The sequence below is a fragment of the Saimiri boliviensis genome, chromosome 14 (assembly GCF_048565385.1).
Source record: "Saimiri boliviensis isolate mSaiBol1 chromosome 14, mSaiBol1.pri, whole genome shotgun sequence".
NCBI classification, from domain to species: domain Eukaryota; kingdom Metazoa; phylum Chordata; class Mammalia; order Primates; family Cebidae; genus Saimiri; species Saimiri boliviensis.
The window spans coordinates 19,348,318-19,370,819 of NC_133462.1; the positions used below are offsets into that span (position 1 = coordinate 19,348,318).

Sequence of the window (22,502 nt, forward strand, 5' to 3'; positions counted from 1 at the left end):
CAGCCGAGCTTCAGAGTCGCAGGTCGCCGCAACGCTGCGCAATCGAGCTGAGTCTCTCGGGGAACCTGGCCCACGCCTCACTTCACACAGGAAACGCACGTGAGTTCTGGACGGAAGTTGAGTGAGGCCGCGGGGCCTGCTGGGAGGTGTTGTCCTCGGAAACGTCGCGGGCGCGAAGGGATGGTTCGGAGTTTTAGGCGCCTGTTCCGGACCTATCTGCGGGTCGCCTTCGACCAGCATCTCGGAAACTGCGCGCTGGCTGGGCATTCGGGCGTTTCCGGCAGATGACGCTACCGAGTCCCCGCAGCGCGGGGCGAGCGAGGGACTCCAACGGTCTGGACTGCCCCAGCCTTGGGCGGCTGACGGGACGCGGCGCCTCTTAGGCCCAGAATGTCCCGAGTAGCCGCAGGGGGAGTGCTCAGAGTACGCTGCTGGTGAGTGGTTTAGATGTTGGGACAAAAAACTGTGATGAGAGTTAGTGTGAGGTTGTGGTTGTGTGTGTGAGTGTGACGGCACGAATAATTGTGATGGGTGACTGTGATGTTTGGTTGCGCGTGATTATGATGAAATGTGTGATGTGTGCGATTGTGATTAAGGCTGTGGTGAGTGTGAGCGTGGCGAAGTGTGCGTGATTGTAATGTCTAGTAGTTCTTGTCTTGAGTTGCTTCTCTGTCGCATTTAACATAGTTGGTAACGGCTTGAAAAACACGTACTTGTTTTCTGCTCGTCCTCCCTCCCTGTTGGCCACTCCTCTTTAGTCTCCTTTGCTGCCTTTTTTTTTTTTCACCTTAAGTCCTTGGCCCTTTGTAGTTTTCCAGTTTTCTTTGGTGAACTTTTCAGGTTCATTATTATGTTACGACTTGCTGCTTTTATGTATATTAGTTAGCTATTGCCATGATAGTTAGTATGTCTAAAAACCACCCCTAAACTCAATGCCATACAACAGCAAGCCCTTATTCTCATGTTCACAGGCTTGCACAATCACTGTGTGCAGCTGATCTAGGCAGGGCTTGGCTGAGTGTATAGGCTGCACGACGAATTAAGATCTGCTCCACAGGTGTTCTTTCTGGGTCTCAGGCCAAAAGGACATTTGCTGCCAGGGCATGTTCTGCTCATGATGGGTCACCAGAGCACAAGAGAGATTGCCTTAACCAGAACAAGTCACATGATTAAGCTTATTAAATTATGCCCACAGTTGGAGGACAAAGTTACATTGCAAAGAGTATGAATGTTTAACCTATTAGAGGGGGTGAGGAATTGCACTAAAATTCCAATCTACCTCCTTAAGAAACATGCCTCTTTATCCTGGTGAATGCCTTTTAGTCCCGGTTCTCTTTTGTCTGATAATATTGCTTTTCAGGTTTTATTGTATTTGTCAAGAATTTTATTTTCTAACCCCTTTGTGTCTTTATGTTTCAGATCCGTTTTTTGTAAAGAGCGTATTGCTGGGCTTACATCTGTTAATTTTGTTGGACTGTTATTTTAATAGGTGAGTATAATTCAGTGGCATTTATCATGTTTTGCTGATAAAAATGTTTTATTTCCTATTTATTATGCCTTAAACATTTTTGATTGATATATAATAGTTGCACATATATATTTTTATTGTGCAAATTCACCTTTCCCTTTTTCTCCCCTAGTTTGGTTTCTGCTAATATCCTTTTATTTTTAATATGTAGATTTAACAAAACTCAACCTTAAATAAGATCTTAAAATACTCGAACTCCAAACTGTCCACCAATTTCTGTGTTATTCTTATCTGATATATTACTATCTTTAGTTTTAAATCCCCAAATTAGTAGTAGTAGCTCATTTATTCTATATACAGTTCATATCTGGGAGGGATTGGTTTCAGGAACCCCCCGACCATGGATACCAGAATCCATAGATGCTCAAGTTCCTACATCCTTTTGTATACATTAAATCAACTCTAGATTATTTGTAATACCTAATACAATGTAAATGCTATGTAAATCGTTGTTACACTGTATTGTTTAGGGAATAATAAGAAAAAAAATCTATACATGTTCGGTACAGACACAACTATAGTAGGCCTAACTATATTTTTTTGTCTGAGGTTGATTGAATCTGAGGATGCAGAACCTGTGGATAAGGAGGGCCAACTGTATACATAGATCTGTTTAACTGTGGTAAAATATACAACATAGAATTTACTATCTAAACCATATTTAAGTGTACAGTTCAATGGCATGAAGTACATTCACATTGTTCTGGTACCATCACCACGATTCATCCACAGAACTCTTCTTGCAAAACAGAAACCCAGCACCTATCAAACAATAACTCTCTACTCCTCTTCCCCCCAGCCTCTGGCGTCTACCACTCTACTTTCTGTCTCTGAATTTGATTATTCTAGGTACCTCATGTAAGCAGAATCATATGTTGTTTGTCCTTTTGTGACCCTTCTTTAACTTAGTGTAATGTCCTCAAGATTCATCCATGTTAGCATGTGTAGGAATTTCCTGTCTTTTTAAGGCCAAATAATAAGTATGTCATATGAATAAACATTTTATTTATCGGTTTATTCATCATTGGACACTTGGGCTGCTTCTACCTTTTGACAATTGCGAGTGACACTGTTACAAACATGAGTATACAACTATCTGAGTCCCCACTTTCAATTTCATATATATGTGTATATATACACACATATGCACACATATACATACACATGCAGTAATGTCTATTTTTAATTTTTGATTGTCAAAGTGTTTTTGATAATGACTGAACCATTTTATCAGTATATGTTTTGAGCACCTACTATCAGTATCAAAAACAGACAAAAATAAGTCCTTGTTTTCATGGAATTTATATTGTGGGGGTGGATGGACAGTATATATACCTAAATTATAGTCATGTGCCATATATGTACGGACTATGTATATATATGACAGTGGTCCTATAAGACAGTGGTCCCCAACCTTTTTGGCACAGCGACTGGTTTTGTGGAAGACAATTTTTCCATGGACCAGGGCATGGCAGGGTTTTGGTTTCAGGATAAAACTGTTGCACCTCAAATCATCAGGCATTGGATTCTCATAAGGAGCGAGCAACCTATATCCCTCACATGCACAGTTCAAAAGAGTGTTCACACTCCCAAGTTTCTAATGCCACCCCTGATGTGACAGGAGGTGGAGCTCAGGTGGTAATGCTCGCTCACCCGCTGCTCACCTCCTGCTGTGTGGCCTGGTTCCTAACAGGCCACTGACTGGTACCAGTACGTTGGGGTGTTGAGGACTGCTGCTGTAAAATTATGTTGGAGCTGAAAAATTCCTGTCACCTAGTGACTTTCTAGCCAATATAACATTGTAGCACGATACCATTACTCATGTGTTTGCAATGATGCTGGTGTAAACAAACCTATTCTGCTGCCAGTTATATAAAAGTATAACAGATAAAATTATGTACAGTACATAATACTTGTAATCATAATAAATATGTTACTGGTTTATGTACCAACTGTACTATACTTTTTATCATTACTTTGGAGCATATGCCTATTTATTAAAAAAAAAACAAACTGTAAAACAGCCTCAGGTCCTTCAGGAGGTAAACCAGTGGAAGGCATTGTTGTCATAGGATGTGACAGCTCTGTGTGTGTTATTGTCCCTGACGATCTTCCAGTGGGGCCAGATGTGGAGGCAAAAGACAGTGATACCATCCTGGACACTGTGTAGGCCTAAGCTAATGTGCGTTTGTGTCTTAGTTTTTAACAAGAAAGTTTAAAAAGTTAAAAAAAATTTTTTAAGAAGATAGCTTATAAACTACTCTTGTACAGCTGTACAGTGCATTTTAAGCTATATGCTATTACAAGAGTCAAAAAGTTTTTAAAAATTGAAAAGCTTATAAGGTAAAAAAGTTACAGTAAGGTAAGGCTAATTGAACAGTTTGAAGAAATAAAAATAATTTTTATAAATTGGGTGTAGCCTAAGTGTACAGTGTTTATAAAGTCTACAGTAGTGTACAGTAATGTCCTAGGCCTTTGTATTCATGCACCACACACTCACTCAGCAACTTCCAGTCCTGCAAGTTTCATTCATGGTAACTACCCTTTACCCTTGTACCATTTTTTATCTTTTATACTGTATTTTTACCATTTCTCTCCTGTGTTTAGGTATGTTTAGATATACAAATACTTACCTTTGTATTGCAGTTGTCTACAGTATTCAGTACAGTAACATGCCATATAGGTTTGTAACCTAGGAGCAATAGGCTATACCATATAGCATGTGTGGGTAGTAGGCTATACCATCCACATTTGTGTAAGTATACTCTTATATTTGCACAATGACGAAATTGCCTAATGACACATTTCTCAGAGCATATCTCTGTTGTTAAATGATTCATGACTGTATGTATTAATGGTTTGTTAGAAAGTGATCACTGTCATGAAACAAATAGCATGTGAGGGATGTTAGGAGGCTATCTCAAGCATAGCACTTCTCAAAACTTACTATAATTGAACGTTTTCTGTTTTATTATATCTGTTCTATCATGTAAGGCAAAAATTAGTCTATTTTGTTACATGTCTTTTTTTTACCCTTTACCTAGTAAAGATTCATAGCAGCTGCTAAATTCATATATCTTAATAGTCATTTCATATATTCATCCAATATTATTGTGACATGAGTATAATTGTCATTTCAAATGAAGTCTTGGAATTCTAAATTGCAATTCTCCCTTAACTCAATTGCCAAAATAATACAAATATGAAATGGGATAGGTGACTTTGAATGAAACTCTCTTTTATGCCAAATTTGGGGTTGCTGCAAATCTGGGTGTTTTTTGACTCAGGTTTATATCTGTCACCTCATCAGGCATACACCTTTAGACTCATAGAAGATATCTGAAGAACAGATAGGTAAACATCACCTTGTTTACATATCTGGTCAGTGTGTCCAGAGCGTATGAATCACAAATAAGATTAGTGTTTGAGGCTGTATTACTTATCTATTAGTGTCTAACAAATTACCTCAAAAACTATTGGCTTAAAGAACAATAAACATTATCTCACTTGAGGCTGTATTACTTATCTATTAGTGTCTAGCAAATTACCTCAAAAACTATTGGCTTAAAGAGCAATAAACATTATCTCACAGTTTTTGTGGGAAGTGTCTTCACTGGGTATTTTGGCTTGGGTATCTCATGAAGTTGCAATCAAGATGTCAGCAAGGCTGCAGTCATCAGAAGGCTGGACTGGGGCTGGAGGATTCACTTCCAGGATAGCTGGCTTGCAAGTTAGTATTAGCTGCTAACAGGAGACCTCTCCCTAGGGCTGGTTGAGTGTCATTGTGGTAAAGCAACTGGCTTCCCTCAAAGTACCTGATCCAAATGTGCAAGGCAGAGCCCTAACGTCTTTTATAACCTAACCTTGGAAGTCACACGCCATAATTTCTGCAATATCCTATTGGTTATGCAGGTCAAAGCTACTCAGTGTGGGAGGGATCTATAAAGACTTGACTACCAGAAGACAGTGATCACTGGGGGGCATTTGGAAGGTGGTTATCACAGGGAGCCATTGAGAAGGCACTGGGTAAATTAGATTTATATCCTAATCCATAGGTCCTGGCTCCACAAGGATAAAACACATCTGAAGTGCAAATAGAAGTCTGAGGAACAGCTGTCTATCATGGAAGGAGACCTCCTGACCTAAGACCTGCCTTAGAGGCTAGAGAGTCCTGGAAGAGAGTGGACCCTGGAGTTGCTGGAGTCTGTCTTAACCCTTCTGCCCTGAGCAGGGAAGGTCTGAATGACATCTTAACCTTCAGTGGTCAGCAATAGCTGTGTAACAATGGAGCATTTGACTGACATGATGGAAAGGAAAGGTGAGGTGGCTCAGAGGTGGACAGAGGTCAGGAGGGAAAGGCTATATATCTGAGGACAATGAAAAAGGAAATTCATTACTCCTACTGAGAAAGGTCACGTGTGTGTTAATAGACTATGCAGGGGAGACATTTGCTTTTTATCCTACTCATTTGATTATTTGATTTTTTTTTTTTTTTTTTTTTTTGAGACAGAGTTTCGCTCTTGTTACCCAGGCTGGAGTGTAATGGCGCGATCTCGGCTCACTGCAACCTCCGCCTCCTGGGTTCAGGCAATTCTCCTGCCTCAGCCTCCCGAGTAGCTGGGACTACAGGCGTGCACCACCATGCCCATTTGTATTTTTAGTAGAGACGGGGTGTCACCATGTTGACCAGGATGGTCTCAATCTCTTGACCTCGTGATCCACCCGCCTCAGCCTCCCAAGTGCTGGGATTACAGGCTTGAGCCACCGTGCCCGGTGATTATTTGATTTTTTAAAATAAATTTTGAAATGCAATTTTTAATTCTTTTAAAGGTTATATTTAAATGTATTTTTAAACACTGTACTATAACATAAACAAAAATTTCCTATTCCATCCTTTATCCCTGTTGCCATTCCTGAAAAACAACCACTTTCAAAATTTTGTCTCAATATTCCAATATTCACCTCCTTTTTTCTAAATAACATTCTTATACTGCTAATGCCTGATTTCTCAGTTTTAGATATTTCCTGTGGATTTTTGATAATGGGGTTAAGGATTGCTCTCTTTGACTACCTAATCCCTTCCTTTTTACCACTACCCCAACATACTCTTCTCCTTGCCCTTCTTTCTAATACGGTATTTTTTTGAGGTTGAAGGTTGACCAGATGTCAGGATCTATAAGTATTTTCCCAATCTAGTCAGTGTCCCCAGCAAGAAGTCCTAGATTTTGCTTGAGGAATGCAAGCCAGAACTTCTGCTTTTTGGGAGACAAACAAAGGAAGGAAGTGGGCATATTGGGCACCTCATCTTACAATATGAGAAGTTTTATTTAATTCTTTTCTCTCTGCATTGCTTCAACCCTACCTTAATCTGGATCTGTTATGCCTGAAATCCAGAGCTTGTCTCATTCAGTATATCTAGAGAAAAAAAATCTTTAATTTTTTCTGTTGCCAATGTGAGGGAAATGTCACTATGCCGTATTGGGTGAAAGAGGACATCAGGTGGTCTTAACATCTTTTTATGATATCTTACATTTGGTAGTTTCTGTTTTTCAGCCCTACTTCCAAACTTTCGTCAGTAGAAGTAATTAGCAGCTCCATTTCTGAACCTTTCTAGGGTCCTGCCATGGCTCCCCCACCATCCTCCCACCCTCATTTAAGCTTCAGCTTTCTCTGATACCACTCATTTGTCTGCTTTCTAGTTTCCCAAATTTTGTTGACAGCTCTTACCAGTGAAAGTCTTCTATGTTCTTTTTCCTTATAAGTTTTAGCCTCCTTTTTCCTTTATTAACATTATGATTAGTTTGGAGGAGAGTGAAAATATTAATAAATACAGGTATTCAGTCTTTTATTTTTAACCAAAAGGCCCTGAATCCTTAAGGGTAAAAACTAAATCAAGTTTTTTTAAAATGTCATTAGAATCATGACTGTATTTCATTTTATCCTATGAAGTTCCACATTACCTATAGCCAGTCTCTGATGAAGGTTGTTTTTTTGTTTTTTTTTTTTTGAGACGGAGTTTCGCTCTTGTTACCCAGGCTGGAGTGCAATGGCACGATCTCGGCTCACCGCAACCTCCGCCTCCTGGGTTCAAGCAATTCTCCTGCCTCAGCCTCCTGAGTAGCTGGGATTATAGGTACATGCCACCATGCCCAGCTAATGTTTTGTATTTTTAGTAGAGACGGGGTTTCACCATGTTGACCAGGATGGTCTCGATCTCTCGACCTCGTGATCCACCCGCCTCGGCCTCCCAAAGTGCTGGGATTACAGGCTTGAGCCACCGCGCCCGGCCGAAGTTTTTTTTTCTAATTATTTTTTTTATTGGAGGGAGGGTGGAGTCTCACACTTTCGCCCAGGCTGGAGTGCAGTGGCACGATCTCAACTCCCTTCAACCTCCGCCTCCCAGATTCAAGTGATTCTTGGGTTCAAATGACTCTCCTTCCTCAGCCTCCTGAGTAGCTGGGACTACAAGCACGCACCACCATGCCCAGGTAATTTTTGTATTTTTAGTAGAGACAGATTTTCACCATATTGGCCAAGCTGGTCTCAAACTTCTGACCTCATGATCTGGCCACCTTGGCCTCTCAAAGTGCTGAAATTACAGGCGTAATCCTCTACCATGGTTATAGAGTTGTACATAATAGCCTTAAAATTCTTTTAAACTAGGGACTGGGCACTGTGGCTCACACCTGCAGTCCTAGCACTTTAGGAGGCCAAGGCGGGTGGATCACCTGAGGTCAGGAGTTTGAGACCAGCCTGGCCAACATGATGAAAACTCATCTCTACTAAAAATACAAAAAATTGACCAGGCATGGTGGCACGTGCCTGTAATCTCAACTACTCAGGAGGCTGAGGCATGAGAATGGCTTCAAACTGGGAGGTGGAGGTTGCAGTGAGCAGAGGTCAGGCTGCTTGCACCTTCCAGCCTGGATGACAGAGAGAGACTCCATATCAAAAAAATAAATCATTTTAAAGGTCATCCTAATATTTAAATTTTTGGAGTATCTATTATTATGTACTTTTTTTTTTTTTTTTGTATTTTGAGATAAGAGTCTTGCACTACTGCCTGGGCTGGAGTGCAGTGGCGTGATCTCCAGCTCACTGCAACCTCCGCTTCCCAGATTCAAGCAATTCTTCTGCCTCAGCCTCCCAAGTAGCTGGGATTACAGGCACCCGTCACCACACCCAGCTAATTTTTTGTATTTTTTTAGTAAAGACGGGGTTTCACTATGTTGGCCAGGATGGTCTCAAACTCCTGACCTCATGATTTGCCTGCCTTGGCCTCCCAAAGTGCTGGGATTACAGGTGTGAGCCACTGCACCCAGCCTATTATTATGTGCTTAAGATAAACCTCCTATTCAAAATAAATAGCAAGATTCTAGAGAGAGAAAATACTGACAATAGATTCATTGCGCACTGTATACTTAGCCCTGCAGAAATCCCCTTCAGACCCCATATGATTAAGTTAGCCATCTATGTCCATTTCAGTGTCTCTGTAGCTAGATGGCCATTAACATTTCTCATTGCTTCAAGGATTATTGAAGCCACCTGAAACTGAAGATTTCCGTATTTCTTTTTCTGAAACTTTGAAGCAAATCAGTTTTGTTTCTCTTCCCTCAGCTTGGTGTTCTCAGGAGTCTGCCCTTTCCCAGGAAGAAGAGGATACAACCAAGGTTACAACCAGGTCTCTTGTACGTCTTAAGCATTTTTTTGTTTCCTGTATTATTTTGCAGTGCAGTTACAGTAGGTTATTGTAACCTATCAATATGTTGGAAACAATAAATTGATGAAAATCAAAGTGAGAAAAAAATACAGATAGAAAGTCAGAACCAGGGGAAATTTGAGATAAGGCCATGCAGAAGCAGGTACATACAGGATTATTACAGTTGAGTTCAAATTTAAATATGATCTGGAGGGTCAAAGCAAACTGGGACACTTAAGTTTATTCCATAAGTTGTGTAATTTATGAAGAAAAACACTTAAATATTTAAGTAAAGAAAAAGCATTTCATTGGCACCTTGGTCAAAAAGAAACTCTAAAACATAGTTGGACTTCTGTATCTGTAGATTCTGCATCTGTAGATTCAACAAACTACAAATCATAAAAACTAAAAAAAAATGGATGGTTGCCTCTACTGAACATGTACAGTCTTTTTGCTTGTCATTTTCTAAACAATATACTGTAACAACTGTTTACATAGAATTCACATTAGGTTTTATAAGTAATCTAAGAATGATTTAAAGTATACAGGAAGCTGTACATTGGTTATGTGCAAATACTACATTTTATATAACGGACTTGAGCATCTGTGGATTTTGGTATCCTCCAAGGGTCCTGGAACTAATTCTCTATGGTTTTCTAGGGACAACTGTAATTCCTTAATTCTTAGAATTTTTAGTTCAGCTTTTAAAAGTCGGTCTTTGCCAAAGTACAGAAATTAAAATTATCTGGAAGAATAAGTGGAACACATATCTGTCAAATAATTCTACGTATATATTTTTTTCAATTGAGTTCTTAATCCAAGTTGAGCTAAATTATATATATATGTTATGTTTGCCATGACATTCTATGGCAAAGTCTTCTAGTTCTGATACCATAGCTTTTCACATCTTTTTTATGGTCTCAGAAGATACAGTCTTCATCCTCATTTTACAAATTTTCATATTCTTCTCTGCTCTTGATTCTTTTTATTTCCACCTCTGAAGTCACTCACACTCCTGTATTTTGAATGTTTTCCATTTATCTGCCCCTTTTCCGCAGCTTATGTCCTTCCCGTCATGAAACAGGTGCACATACTTCCTTTGACCCTATGAGCATATGCCTCATTTGGTTAATTCTGCTGTGGCACGGTGGCCCTAGACAAACTTCTCTGGCCCTAGACAGGCTTGGGTTTAAATTTTGGCTCCTTGACTTATGAAGTGCATGACTGTGGGCAAGTTTGCTAATCTTTTCGTGACTCAGTTGCATCATCTCTACATCTGTAAATGGGGATAATAATAGTATTTATCCCATAGGAAGGTTGGGAGGGTTAAATACATGTAAGAAGTGCCCCATAAATGATAGGTATTGTTATTTTTTTTCTCAAATATTTTAGATCTGCCATTGGTTGAAGCCATGGATATTGAACCCACAGATATGGAGGACCAAAGTTATAGTTTTATTAAGTGCTTACCATGTGCCAGGTATATTGTGCTTTACATAGCTTATTTTATGTAATTATTACCAGAAGTCTATGAAGTACATGTTATTTAATTTTTTTTTAGATAAGGGAAATGAAGCACAGAGGTTAAGAAGCTTACATAACATCATGCATCACTGTGTCATAGTTTGAAACCCAGGATTCAAATCCATGCAGTCCAATTCTAGGGCCCACGCTCTATGATACTGTCCAGATGGAGGCTCATTATGAGTGAAGAAATACAAAAACCAATTACCCATTCATATTGTTTGTCTATTTTATAATGTTAGTTTTTTCTCTATTTGAAATTAGAGTATGTTAGTCAGTATTAGGAGTCAGGATTTATGCAGCTACCTTCTTCCGACCTGTCACTTTTACCATTTATTTTTTCTTGTATAGACACTTAAGTTTGGATAGTTACATTTAGTGTATGATAAATATGTATATATAATAGAATTCAGTCAAAATATACAATTAATATTTAATAGTCTTTTTTTCATGAGTTGCCAATGTTGATCTTTTCTAAGATATCTTTCCTAACATTAGACCATAGAGATAATCTCTGTTGAAAGCTTTGTTTTCCATATTTAGTCTTTAATCCAACTGGATTATAATATACTAATTGGTTTGGGATAGGAATTTACTGATAATTCTATTAGTAGAATTATCTTTGCACTTAGAAGAGCAGCTGTTCCAACACGTTTATTAAGCAGATCTTTCTTTTGTGATGCCACCTTTACTGTATACATACATGATTGTTTCTAAGCTTTTACTCTTTTGCTTTAATCTGTGTGTCTACATTTGTATCAGTACTATATTTTGTGTATGCTTTACAGTGTTTTAATTACTGTTACTTTATAATAATCATATATCGGCAATGATTTCACCACTTATTTACGTGTACACATTATTCTTAGTTTTTCAAAAATTTCTCAGCTACTTTGGGACCTCTGGGCTTCCATTTGAATCTTAGAATTAGTTTATCTAGTTCTGGGAAGAAATCCTATTGGGGATTTTCACTGGAATAGTGCAGACTAGTTGGAGAAGAATTGAAAAAATTATTTATTTATATATATATATATATATATATATATATATATGTATATACACACACACACACAGACACACGCACATTTTTTGTATGTATGTAAATATATACATATTTTTGTATACATTTGTATACATATATATTTGTCTCTTCTTTTATTCCTGATTTTAATATTTTGAGTCTTCTCTCTTTTCATTCTGTCATATTGTCCATTTTGTCAATTTTTTGTTTTATTGATTCTCTCTAATATATTTCTGTTCTGAATTTCTTTGATTTTCATTCTAATGTTTGTTTATTTCCTTTTGGTTACTTTGGATTTAGTTCGATCACCTTCTTAGTACCTTTTTGTTTTAATTGAGGCAGAGTCTCACTCTTTCAACCAGGCTGAAGTGCAGTGGCATGATCATGCTTGATTTCCCAGGCTCAGGTGATCCTGCCATCTCAGCCCCATTCCCCAGCCTCCCAGTAGCCAAGACTGTAGGAACACACCACCATGCCCAACTAAGTTTTTGTATTTTTTGTAGAGATCGGGTTTCACCGTATTGCCCAGGCTGGTCTTGAACTCTGGGCTCAAGCAATCTGCCTGCCTTCTAGTTTTTTGGCGTTTTTTTTTTTTTTTTTTTCGTGACGTAGTTTCTCTCTTATTGCCCAGGCTGGATTGCCTGTAATCCCAGCTACTTGGGAGGCTAAGGCATGAGAATCACCTGAACCAAGGAGGTGCAGGGTACAGTGAGCTGAGATGGTGCCACTGTACTCTAACCTGGGCAGATTATAAACAAGAAAATAGAAGACTGAAACACCATACACCAACCAGACCTAACAGATACATATATAACACATTGTTCAACAGAATACACATTCTTCTCAAGTGTATATAGAGCACTCTCCAAGATAGAAAATATGTTAGTCTATAATAGAAGATAGAGCACTCTCCAAGATAGAAAATATGTTAGTCTATAATAGAAGCCTCAATATAGAAGGCCTACTATATAGGAGGCTGAGGCAAGAGGGTCACTTGAACCCTGGAGGTTAAGGCTATAGTGAACTATTATAATCATGCTTGTGAACAGCTACTCTTAAGGTAGGAGAATTGTTTGAGCCCAAGAGTTTGAGGCTACAATGAGCCCTGATTGCACCAGCCTGGGCGACAGAGTGAGACTCTTATCTCTTAAAAAAAAAAAAAAAAACTAATAAATAAATACAAAGAATTACCACCTTCTCTAATTGCTCACCACCAAAATCTCCATTGTTTCTGAGTGCGCCCTTAAACTTGAACTTTGCCATAACTCTGTTGCAGATAAATTTATTTCCTTGTCTCTTCACATTTGTCAAGCCTGAAACAAGAAAAATAATACAGTTATTCAAATTTAGGATTTAAAATGAACATGTAATAAAAAAATAGAATGAGTTTTTAAAAGTTAAGAAGAAAAAAAAAAACAAAAATAAAAAGTTGAGAGGAGTTCTACTTCTAGGATAGCAATTTAAAGTATTCCATGGACCTAATCCCCAGTAAAACAAGCATGACTGGTGAGAAGCATTTAAACCTGCAGATTGTGGCTCAAATGCCATGGACTGTTACAGCTTTTTTTTTTTTTTTTTTACAAAGTTTTGGTGGTTTATTATTATTATTAAATGGTTCTTTATTTCTATATGCCTTTAGGACAATTTCCAGAAATTTTAATCTTTAAAAATTTTTGCCAGTGTTTATATTAAACTTATCAAGGTATTCTTACCTTTTAAAAGGATGATAATAGTAGCTACTTTATAGCCTTATTAGGAGAATTTTTAAAACTAATATAACAAAATATTATATCATTGCCTAGCATGTAACAAGTACTCAGTAGATGACAGTGATGATAATATTAATGATAGTAATGATCTCAACATCATAGAGATCATTTCTCAGAAACATTAATTGAAATACAGCCTTTGGGCTGGGTGTGATGGCTCACACCTGAAATCCCAGCACTTTGGGAGGCTGAGGTGGGCAGATCACCTGATGCCAGGAGTTATAAGACTATGCTGGCCAACATGGTGAAACCCTGTTTCTATTAAAAATACAAAAATTAGGCAGGTGTGGTGGTGGGTGCCTGTAATCCCAGCTACTTGGGAGGCTGCAGCAAGATAATTGCTTGAACTTGGGAGGCAGAGGTTGCAGTGAGCCAAGATCACATGACTGCACTCCAGCTTGGGCAACAGAGCGAGACTGTCTGAGAAAGAAAAAGAAAGAAAGAAATTCAGCCTTTGGTGATTTCCATTTCTATTTCCCATTTTATCTTGTCCCATTTGTACTATTTCTTGGATAAATTCCCCTGAGTGTGGGATATGCAAATGCTTTTTTTCCCCCTAGAGAATCTTTACAGTTAGAAGGTTTTCCTTTATTTCCTTATTTGGATATATAATTTTTTTAATGGGAAGAGCTAGATACTATTGATCAAATCACATTCTTTTTTAGAAATTTGGCATTTGTTGGTTTCGGTTTTATCATTCTCATAGATTTAATTCCCACCCTAATGCCCATCGATGATAGACTGGACAGGGAAAATGTGGCACATATACACCATGGAATATTATGCAGCCATCAAAAATGGTGAGTTCACATCCTTTGTAGGGACATGGATGAACCTGGAAACCGTCATTCTCAGCAAACTGACACAAGAACAGAAAATCAAACATCACATGTTTTCACTCATAGGCGGGTGTTGAACAATGAGAACACGTGGACATAGGGAGGGGGAGTATCACACACTGGGTTCTGTTGAGGGGAAATAGGAGAGGGACAGCAGGGGGTGGGGAGTTGGGGAGAGATAGCATGGGGAGAAATGCCAGATATAGGTAAAGGGGAGGAAGCCAGCAAATCACACTGCCATGTATGTACCTATGCAACAATCTTGCATGTTCTTCACATGTACCCCAAAACCTAAAATGCAATAAAAAAATTTTAAATTAAATTAAAAAACAAGCAAACAAAAGACTGAAACCTGAGTCCCTTTCTTCGATGGTTAACTACTGACTCTGTACTTAGCTGTATTACCCACCATGTATATTTTCTATAGCCACTCACATCCTTCAGCCATGGATTCAGCTCCCAATTTTAGGTTGATGACTAAAAAGTTTTCATCTCATTTCTTATATCTAACTCCATAGTGAATATTTCCATCTGAAAGTCCGATAGCAAGCTTGTCCAACCTGCAACCAGTAGGCCACATGCAGCCTAGGACAGCTTTGAATGTAGCTCAACACAAATTTGTAAGCTTTCTTAAAACATTATGAGATTTTTTTTGTGATTTTTTTTTTTTTAAGCTCATCAGCTGCTGTTAGTGTATTTTATGTGTGGCCCAAGGAAGCCAAAAGATTGGATACCCTGTCCTACAGGAATTTCAGGCTTTGCATGTTCAAATTTTCATGCCTCTCCTCCCTCCTCTTGCCTTATTTCTCTTACCTCTCTACTCTCTGCCATGTTTCCTTTCTCCCTAGATCACATAAACATCTGGACAGGTTCTGAGCCACTTACCCATGAGTCATGTTCAATTCTTCCATCTCTGTCACAGCCCAGTAAAAATCAGTGACCACTGTCTCTAGCTTCCTGCATAAGAGATGATGAATGAATAAGTTTGCTGATTCAATAACTAACATACCCTTCAAGGATATTTCTGCTATGCTGTATTTTCCCTATAATATTATGTTAAATTAAGTAAATATGAAGACCTGATAAGATTTTTAGTGACCTCTGACCCCTGAGTACCAGCTAAACAAGTTCTTACATGTTTTGATCACAGCGACTAATTTTGACTTCAAATGAATCCGCGTTATATTTTTACAGGAAACAGTGACATTTAAGGATGTGGCTGTTGACCTTACCCAGGAGGAATGGGAGCAAATGAAACCTGCTCAAAGGAACTTGTATCGGGATGTGATGCTGGAGAACTACAGCAATCTAGTCACAGTGGGTAAGGTAGCTTGGTAGCTTTGCAATTTTTTTTTTTTTTTTTTTGAGACGGAGTTTCGCTCTTGTTACCCAGGCTGGAGTGCAATGGCACGATCTCGGCTCACCGCAACCTCCGCCTCCTGGGTTCAAGCAATTCTCCTGCCTCAGCCTCTTGAGTAGCTGGGATTACAGGCACGTGCCACCATGCCTAGCTAATGTTTTGTATTTTTAGTAGAGACGGGGTTTCACCATGTTCACCAGGATGGTCTCAATCTCTCGACCTCGTGATCCACCCGCCTCGGCCTCCCAATGTGCTGGGATTACAGGCTTGAGCCACCGCGCCCGGCCGGTAGCTTTGCAATTTAACAGAGAATTCTTTTCGATTTCTGAAATGTGTGAAGACTATAACTTGCCAGATGAGTCTAGCCTTTCCTTTCTCCACATGACTATATGTGCTCCACTCTTCAGTGTTAAAGGCTGATTACTTTGTGTCATTGTGTGAGTTTATTCATCCTCATCTTTCATAAACTTTCATGCTTGGACTTAGCCCAAGATCTGGATGGTTGTCTCCAGCATTAACATCCAAGTCCTTTGCTCTTTCTTGTAATAGGCTGTCAAGTCACCAAACCGGATGTGATATTCAAGTTGGAGCAAGAAGAGGAGCCCTGGGTGATGGAGGAAGAAATGTTTGGGAGGCACTGTCCAGGTGAATAAGTGAAAAGCAGCTCTGAATGAGAAAGCCACATAAGAGTTGTTCAGTGAAGGGTTGATAACATTTCACAGTTTCCACGATTTTCTTAAAGGCCCTAGTGTTCTAGAGTGACAAATGGTATGGAGTACTTTAAATTACTGTGACATTTCTAGGTACTATTCTTCCTATATTGCAGATACTTTCCCTTTTAAATTATAGAGAGCCAGTAGCCCTATCTGATTTCATAATACCAACCTTCCCTAATCATTCACAGCATTACTTTCAGGATTATTGTTCCTCTCTATGATCCTTGGGCTCTTTCTTTCCTTTATGTTCATGGTTTCATTTTTCTTATGCATTCAGTATTTCATTGTTGTGTAGTAATTTTAAAACATGTTTATTTCACACTTAGGTTTTTTTTTTTTTTTTTCTTTTTTCTTTTCTTTCCTTTGCATTTTAAAAAGCCTCAGACTTGTGTTTGGTTAACAGTAGTTTCACTTCCCATTGTACTTCACAACTCTCACAATCCCGTGGCTTAGAAATGTAAAAGTTTCTGACTTAGAAATCCCATGATATCTCCTTTCTTCTTGTTTCTGCCTTCCATTCCTTTCATTTTTTGAAAATACAGAGGCCTGGCGCGGTGGCTCACGCCTATAATCCCAGCACTTTGGGAGGCCGAGGCGGGTGGATCACGAGGTCAAGAGATCGAGACCATCCTGGTCAACATGGTGAAACCCCATCTCTACTAAAAACACAAAAACTTAGTTAGCTGGGCATGGTGGCGCGTGCCTGTAATCCCAGCTACTTGGGGAGGCTGAGGCAGGAGAATTGCCTGAACCCAGGAGGCGGAGGTTGCGGTGAGCCGAGATCGCGCCATTGCACTCCAGCCTGGGTAACAAGAGCGAAACTCCGTCTCAAAAAAAAAAACAAAAGAAAGAAAATACAGGAGGTCCATATTTGGTTAAAAAGAATATAACCAGTGGAACCAGTATTATACCTGTGAAACCAATATTGTACCTTTTGTGCAAAAGTAAATTTTCCTCTTATCCTTGATACAGTCTCTTCCTTTCCTCAGTTGCGTATGCTTCTTTTTGGGAGTTATCCTGGCTATTTTTTATTATTTTACTATATGAATTTTAAACTTGGCCATCTATTTCCAGAGAAAAGCGTGTTGGAATTTTTATTGCAATTGTGCTAAATATATAAATTAACTTTCAGAAATTTATCATCCTTTTAATGCCAAAGTTTTCTGTCTAAGAACACACTCCATCCTTGTTCAGATTTTCATATCTTCTTTTGTGTCCTTTAGAAATGGAGCTTTCCATGTTTTCCCATTGTGGCTTTTGTACGTTTCACTGTAATAATGGGTAAGAAAGCTGTAAAACCATCCTTATTTACAGATAATGAGATCGTAGCCCTGGAAAACACAAGAGAACCAATTGAGAAAGTACAACAAATAGTAAGAGAACTCAGAGAGGTGGTAGGATATCAAATTAACAAATAAAAGTCAATAGCTTTCATACATATATCAATGACCAAGTAGAAGATATTAAGGAGAGAAAACTACATTTATTGGTAGTAAGAACAAAGATGAAATACTATTCTGTGCATGGATATGTAACAGTATACCAAACAAACTCCTGTCCTTATGAGCTTATAATTTCGTAGAAACTAGAGTCCCTGTGGTTTTGCGTATAACAAAATACTGTTATAATGTTGGTTAACAGTTGATAGTTGGCTGCATGTAAAATGCTTGAGCTGTACTTTCTTTTCCATAGGGTTTTGTAGACAGTTACCTGAGGGATTTAGACAATTCTTTGTTGTTTCCTAGATTTGAATGTTGTTTGAAGAAGTCTGAAGCCTGATTTATTTCCCCTCATAGGTGACTTATTTCCTGGATACCTATAGGTTTCTTTTTCTTTAAAGCTTAGGTGGCTTTATAAGGCTATGTCTTGGTATTGGTCAATCAGTATCAGTTTTTCTTTTCAACTTGTGGATTCATGTTTTTTGCTCCTTGAAACGTCATTGTATAGATTTCATGCTGGTTTCTTTTATGGTTATCATTGTCATCTTTGGATGAAGGTATTTCCTGCTGTACCCACTATTTACAGAAGGATAGTGTTGAAGACTGTCCAGAAAAATGCTCTGAGCTGGTAATTATTTATACAATGTTTTGTGTTGAGAGTTGGTTTATGCTTTCATTCTCCCAAGTTAGAGATTATTATTATTTGCGTACTTCCTCTAGAACTCAGTGTCTCTTAATCTTCCTATCCTATAACAAACTGTATACAAGAATAATGGCTGTTTGTATCTCCTTGTTCAGCCCTACCTGTATACCATTTATCAGGGCCAAATGAAGTCCGTTATGTTCCTGCCACAATCTCAAGATATCTGGCAAAAAATGATTCATTCATTCTGCCCAAAACGGGGTGCCTCTCCGGGCGCGGTGGCTCAAGCCTGTAATCCCAGCACTTTGGGAAGCCGAGGCGGGTGGATCACGAGGTCGAGAGATCGAGACCATCCTGGTCAACATGGTGAAACCCCGTCTCTACTAAAAGTGCAAAAAATTAGCTGGGCATGGTGGCACGTGCCTGTAATCCCAGCTACTCAGGAGGCTGAGGCAGGAGAATTGCCTGAGCCCAGGAGGCGGAGGTTGCGGTGAGCCGAGATCGTGCCATTGCACTCCAGCCTGGGTAACAGGGGCGAAACTCCGTCTCAAAAAAAAAAAAAAAAAAAAAAAAGGTGGGGGGGTGCCTCTGTTTTAGAGAACTCTTTTCCCCATACGTTCCGTTTGAGATAAGAAACAGAAACTGCTATCTCTGGGTTTCTTCCCTGTATGATCTAGTCTATCCTCTGTTTGTTCCTCCTATTCTGGGGATGGAATTTAGCTATCTTTAAGTTGCACTAAGATGTTTTTCTTTCCTTTTCTTTTCTTTTTTTTTTTTTTTTTTTGAGACAGAGTTTCGCTCGTGTTACCCAGGCTGGAGTGTAATGGCGCGATCTTGGCTCACCACAACTTCCGCCTCCTGGGTTCAGGCAATTCTCCTACCTCAGCCTCCCGAGTAGCTGGGATTACAGGCACACCCCACCATGCCCAGCTAATTTATTGTATTTTTAATAGGGACGGGGTTTCACCATGTTGACCAGGATGGTCTCGATCTCTTGACCTTGTGATCCGCCCGCCTCAGCCTCCCAAAGTGCTGGGATTACAGGCATGAGCCACCGTGCCCGGCGCCCATCTCTCGACTAACATTCTATTACATGTCTACTAGCGTGGTTGGAGTCTGAAAACATATAGTCTTACATATATTTTCATATTTTGATGTCTACCACTTGTTTATTAGTCCACCTGGAGAAAGAAAACCTTTTATTCTTCTTATTAATGATTCACAAATTGATGTAAAGCTATATTTGGGAAGACTTTTCTTATTTTTGGTTGTTTTAAAATTTTACCTATAGATATTTCAAAATAAATGTGGACGAAATCAAGCTAGAGTTAGAAAAACAGGGCATAGTCATTGTCTAGTGAGCTAGTGTTGAATGTTAAATTGCATGTGAAGCATCTATTTAGTAAGTTAGTAAACCAGATAAAAAAACACCAAAAAAGTTTTAAGAGAAGGGCTGTATTCAGGTGCAGTGTCTCATGCCTGTAATCCCAGCACTTTGGGAGGCTGAGGTGGATGGATCACAATGTCAGGAATTCAAGACCAGCCTGGTCAACGTAGTGAAACCCCATCTCTACTAAAAATACAAAAAAAAAGTTAGCTAGGCATGGTGATGTGTGCCTGTAGTCCCAGCTACTTGGGAGGCTGAGGCAAGAGAATTACTTGAACCCGGGAGGTGGAGGTTACAGTGAGCTGAGATCATGCCACTGTCCTCCATCTTGGGCAGAAGCCATTGTCCTGTAAGATCTATAGATTATTTAGACTTATTAAAAACTAAAAAACATAACAAAATGTTTAGAAGTAAAATTAGCATGTCTGTTTGTGGGGTAAAATTAGAAACATGGCCTAATTGGAAGAGAGATGAATGTAAGGGATTAATGAAATCAAGGATGAGTTTTCCATTGTGGAGTCAGAAAGTTCTGAATTTTGCCAGCATTCATGTCCTTTTTTTTTTTTTTTTTTTTTTTTTTTTTGCTGTCTTTTATTTTCAAACTTTTGTTGTCAATTTAGTTTAATTTTTGTCCTCTTTAATCACTGAAGCTATGGTTACAGTGGTCAATTACAAGCAGGGGCTTATAACAGAATATGAAGGTTAAAAACATCTAGTTATCTGAATTTTAAGTTATCCACAGTTGATAGTACTCCAGAGACATGGAAAACCAGTATAGAACTAATGATAGTGGAATGTTATCATTTTGGGTGATAGTGTGAAAGAAAAAGTCAAAACACAATGGGGTTTGATATAAAGACAGTTTCAGTGTATAGAAATGAACATAGGATACTATGATAGTACCTCATGTTAGAACACTATGGTGAATCAAAGATGACTTGCCTCCTGATCAGCTTCATACTTTTTATTCAATAAAATCAGACCTCCCTATTTCTAATATGTCTTGTTCTTTAAGCACATATAAAAATGAAATGTAATTAGATGGAAAGTTGGAGCTCTCTCCATATTTATTACCAATTTTGGATTGTGTTTAGTTTGGACAGACTAATCTTCAAGTGTGTTAATATAGAAATACAGGAATTTGAACTTTATGAAAATTAACTTGCTTGTGGTATGCAGACTGGACAAAAGATAGACTTGTCAGGATCATATGACAGTTAACTAATCAAAAGGAATGAGAACTTGGGTTATCATTTGTTTCTCTTAACCTAATGTAGCTGTTATTATTTCTCTCTTACACCATTTCTTTTTAATATGCATTTTTAGTTTTTGCAAAGTATGCCTATATATTACTTGTTTTAGAGAGCCAGTAGAAATACTGGATTATAGCAATGCTCTGCTCTGACCTCACATTTCACCTCCTTTAGTCAATTATTTTTTATTTTTTTAACTATTTCTTTTGTTGTCAACCTACAGATTTTGAAACAAATGTTTATACTGCTCTGTAAATATTTTTGTAGTCATTTTCAAACATAAGAAAAGAGAGATAATATAAGGAATCCTCATGTGTTTATCACTCAGCTTCAACAGTTACCAACATTTTGTTAGATGTGTTTACTCTCTTTCTCTCTTACCCCTACTCCAGTTTCATTGTTTTGGTTTTTTGCTGAACTATACATTTTGTTTTAAATACTACTGTATATACTGCCTAGAGAATTTTTTAATCCTGCAATATTTCTAACCTAACAACATTAGTAGTAATTTCATACTATCATCTGCTACTTAGTCTCTGTTATGTATTTCATTGTCTCAAGACTGTTGCTTATGGTTGGTTTATATGAATCAGGATTCAAATAAAATCTGCACATTCTTAGTTCACAGGCTATAGGAAAACAGGCTGTGGGTATAGTTTGCCAACCCCTGCTCTAGATGTACGTTACTTTGGATTTGGCATTTAACCTTCTCATAGTAGTGTTTGACATGCTTCTTCATCCCACTTTTTCTTTTTTTTTTTTTTTTTTTGAGATGGAGTTTTGCTCTTGTTTCCCAGGCTGGAGTGCAATGGCGCGATCTCGGCTCACCGCAACCTCCGCCTCCCGGGTTCAGGCAATTCTCCTGCCTCAGCCTCCTGAGTAGCTGGGATTACAGGCACGTGCCACCATGCCCAGCTAATTTTTTGTATTTTTAGTAGAGACGGGGTTTCACCACGTTGACCAGGATGGTCTCGATCTCTCGACCTCGTGATCCACCCGCCTCGGCCTCCCAAAGTGCTGGGATTACAGGCTTGAGCCACCGCGCCCAGCCCATCCCACTTTTTCTATAATCTGGCTTTACTTGATGCGGTTTCAGATCTTTGGCAGGTATACTTCATAGGTGATGTTGTGTACATTCTATTGCATCTATGTCAGTTTGTCCCACTTACAGACATAATTGGGATTGATCAGTAGATTCATGTGTTGTCATTCCAAATCCTCATATTTCTCTGTCAACCTTTCACTTAAGGATTTTAGCACATATTGACCATCAGCCTAGATCCATGATTTTATTAGAGCATCTTTCACTTTTATTAGCTGAAAT

The 22,502-nt window shown here is 38.7% G+C and overlaps 1 protein-coding gene across 6 annotated transcripts in view; it reads left to right on the plus strand.

Annotated features, from left to right (window-relative positions):
* Nucleotides 1–22,502, plus strand: part of ZNF568 (zinc finger protein 568) — a 31,724-nt gene continuing 9,222 nt past the window's right edge. Inside the window, exons 1-6 of one of the 6 annotated variants that reach the window (XM_039465944.2) lie at nucleotides 299–434; nucleotides 1,420–1,489; nucleotides 5,584–5,846; nucleotides 9,146–9,216; nucleotides 15,575–15,701; nucleotides 16,290–16,385. In XM_039465944.2, coding sequence (XP_039321878.1) covers nucleotides 5,813–5,846; nucleotides 9,146–9,216; nucleotides 15,575–15,701; nucleotides 16,290–16,385 — 328 coding nt within the window. In that variant the 5' untranslated portion in view covers nucleotides 299–434; nucleotides 1,420–1,489; nucleotides 5,584–5,812. The other 5 variants (XM_039465947.2, XM_074386466.1, XM_039465946.2 and 2 more) reach the window with 5 other exon arrangements.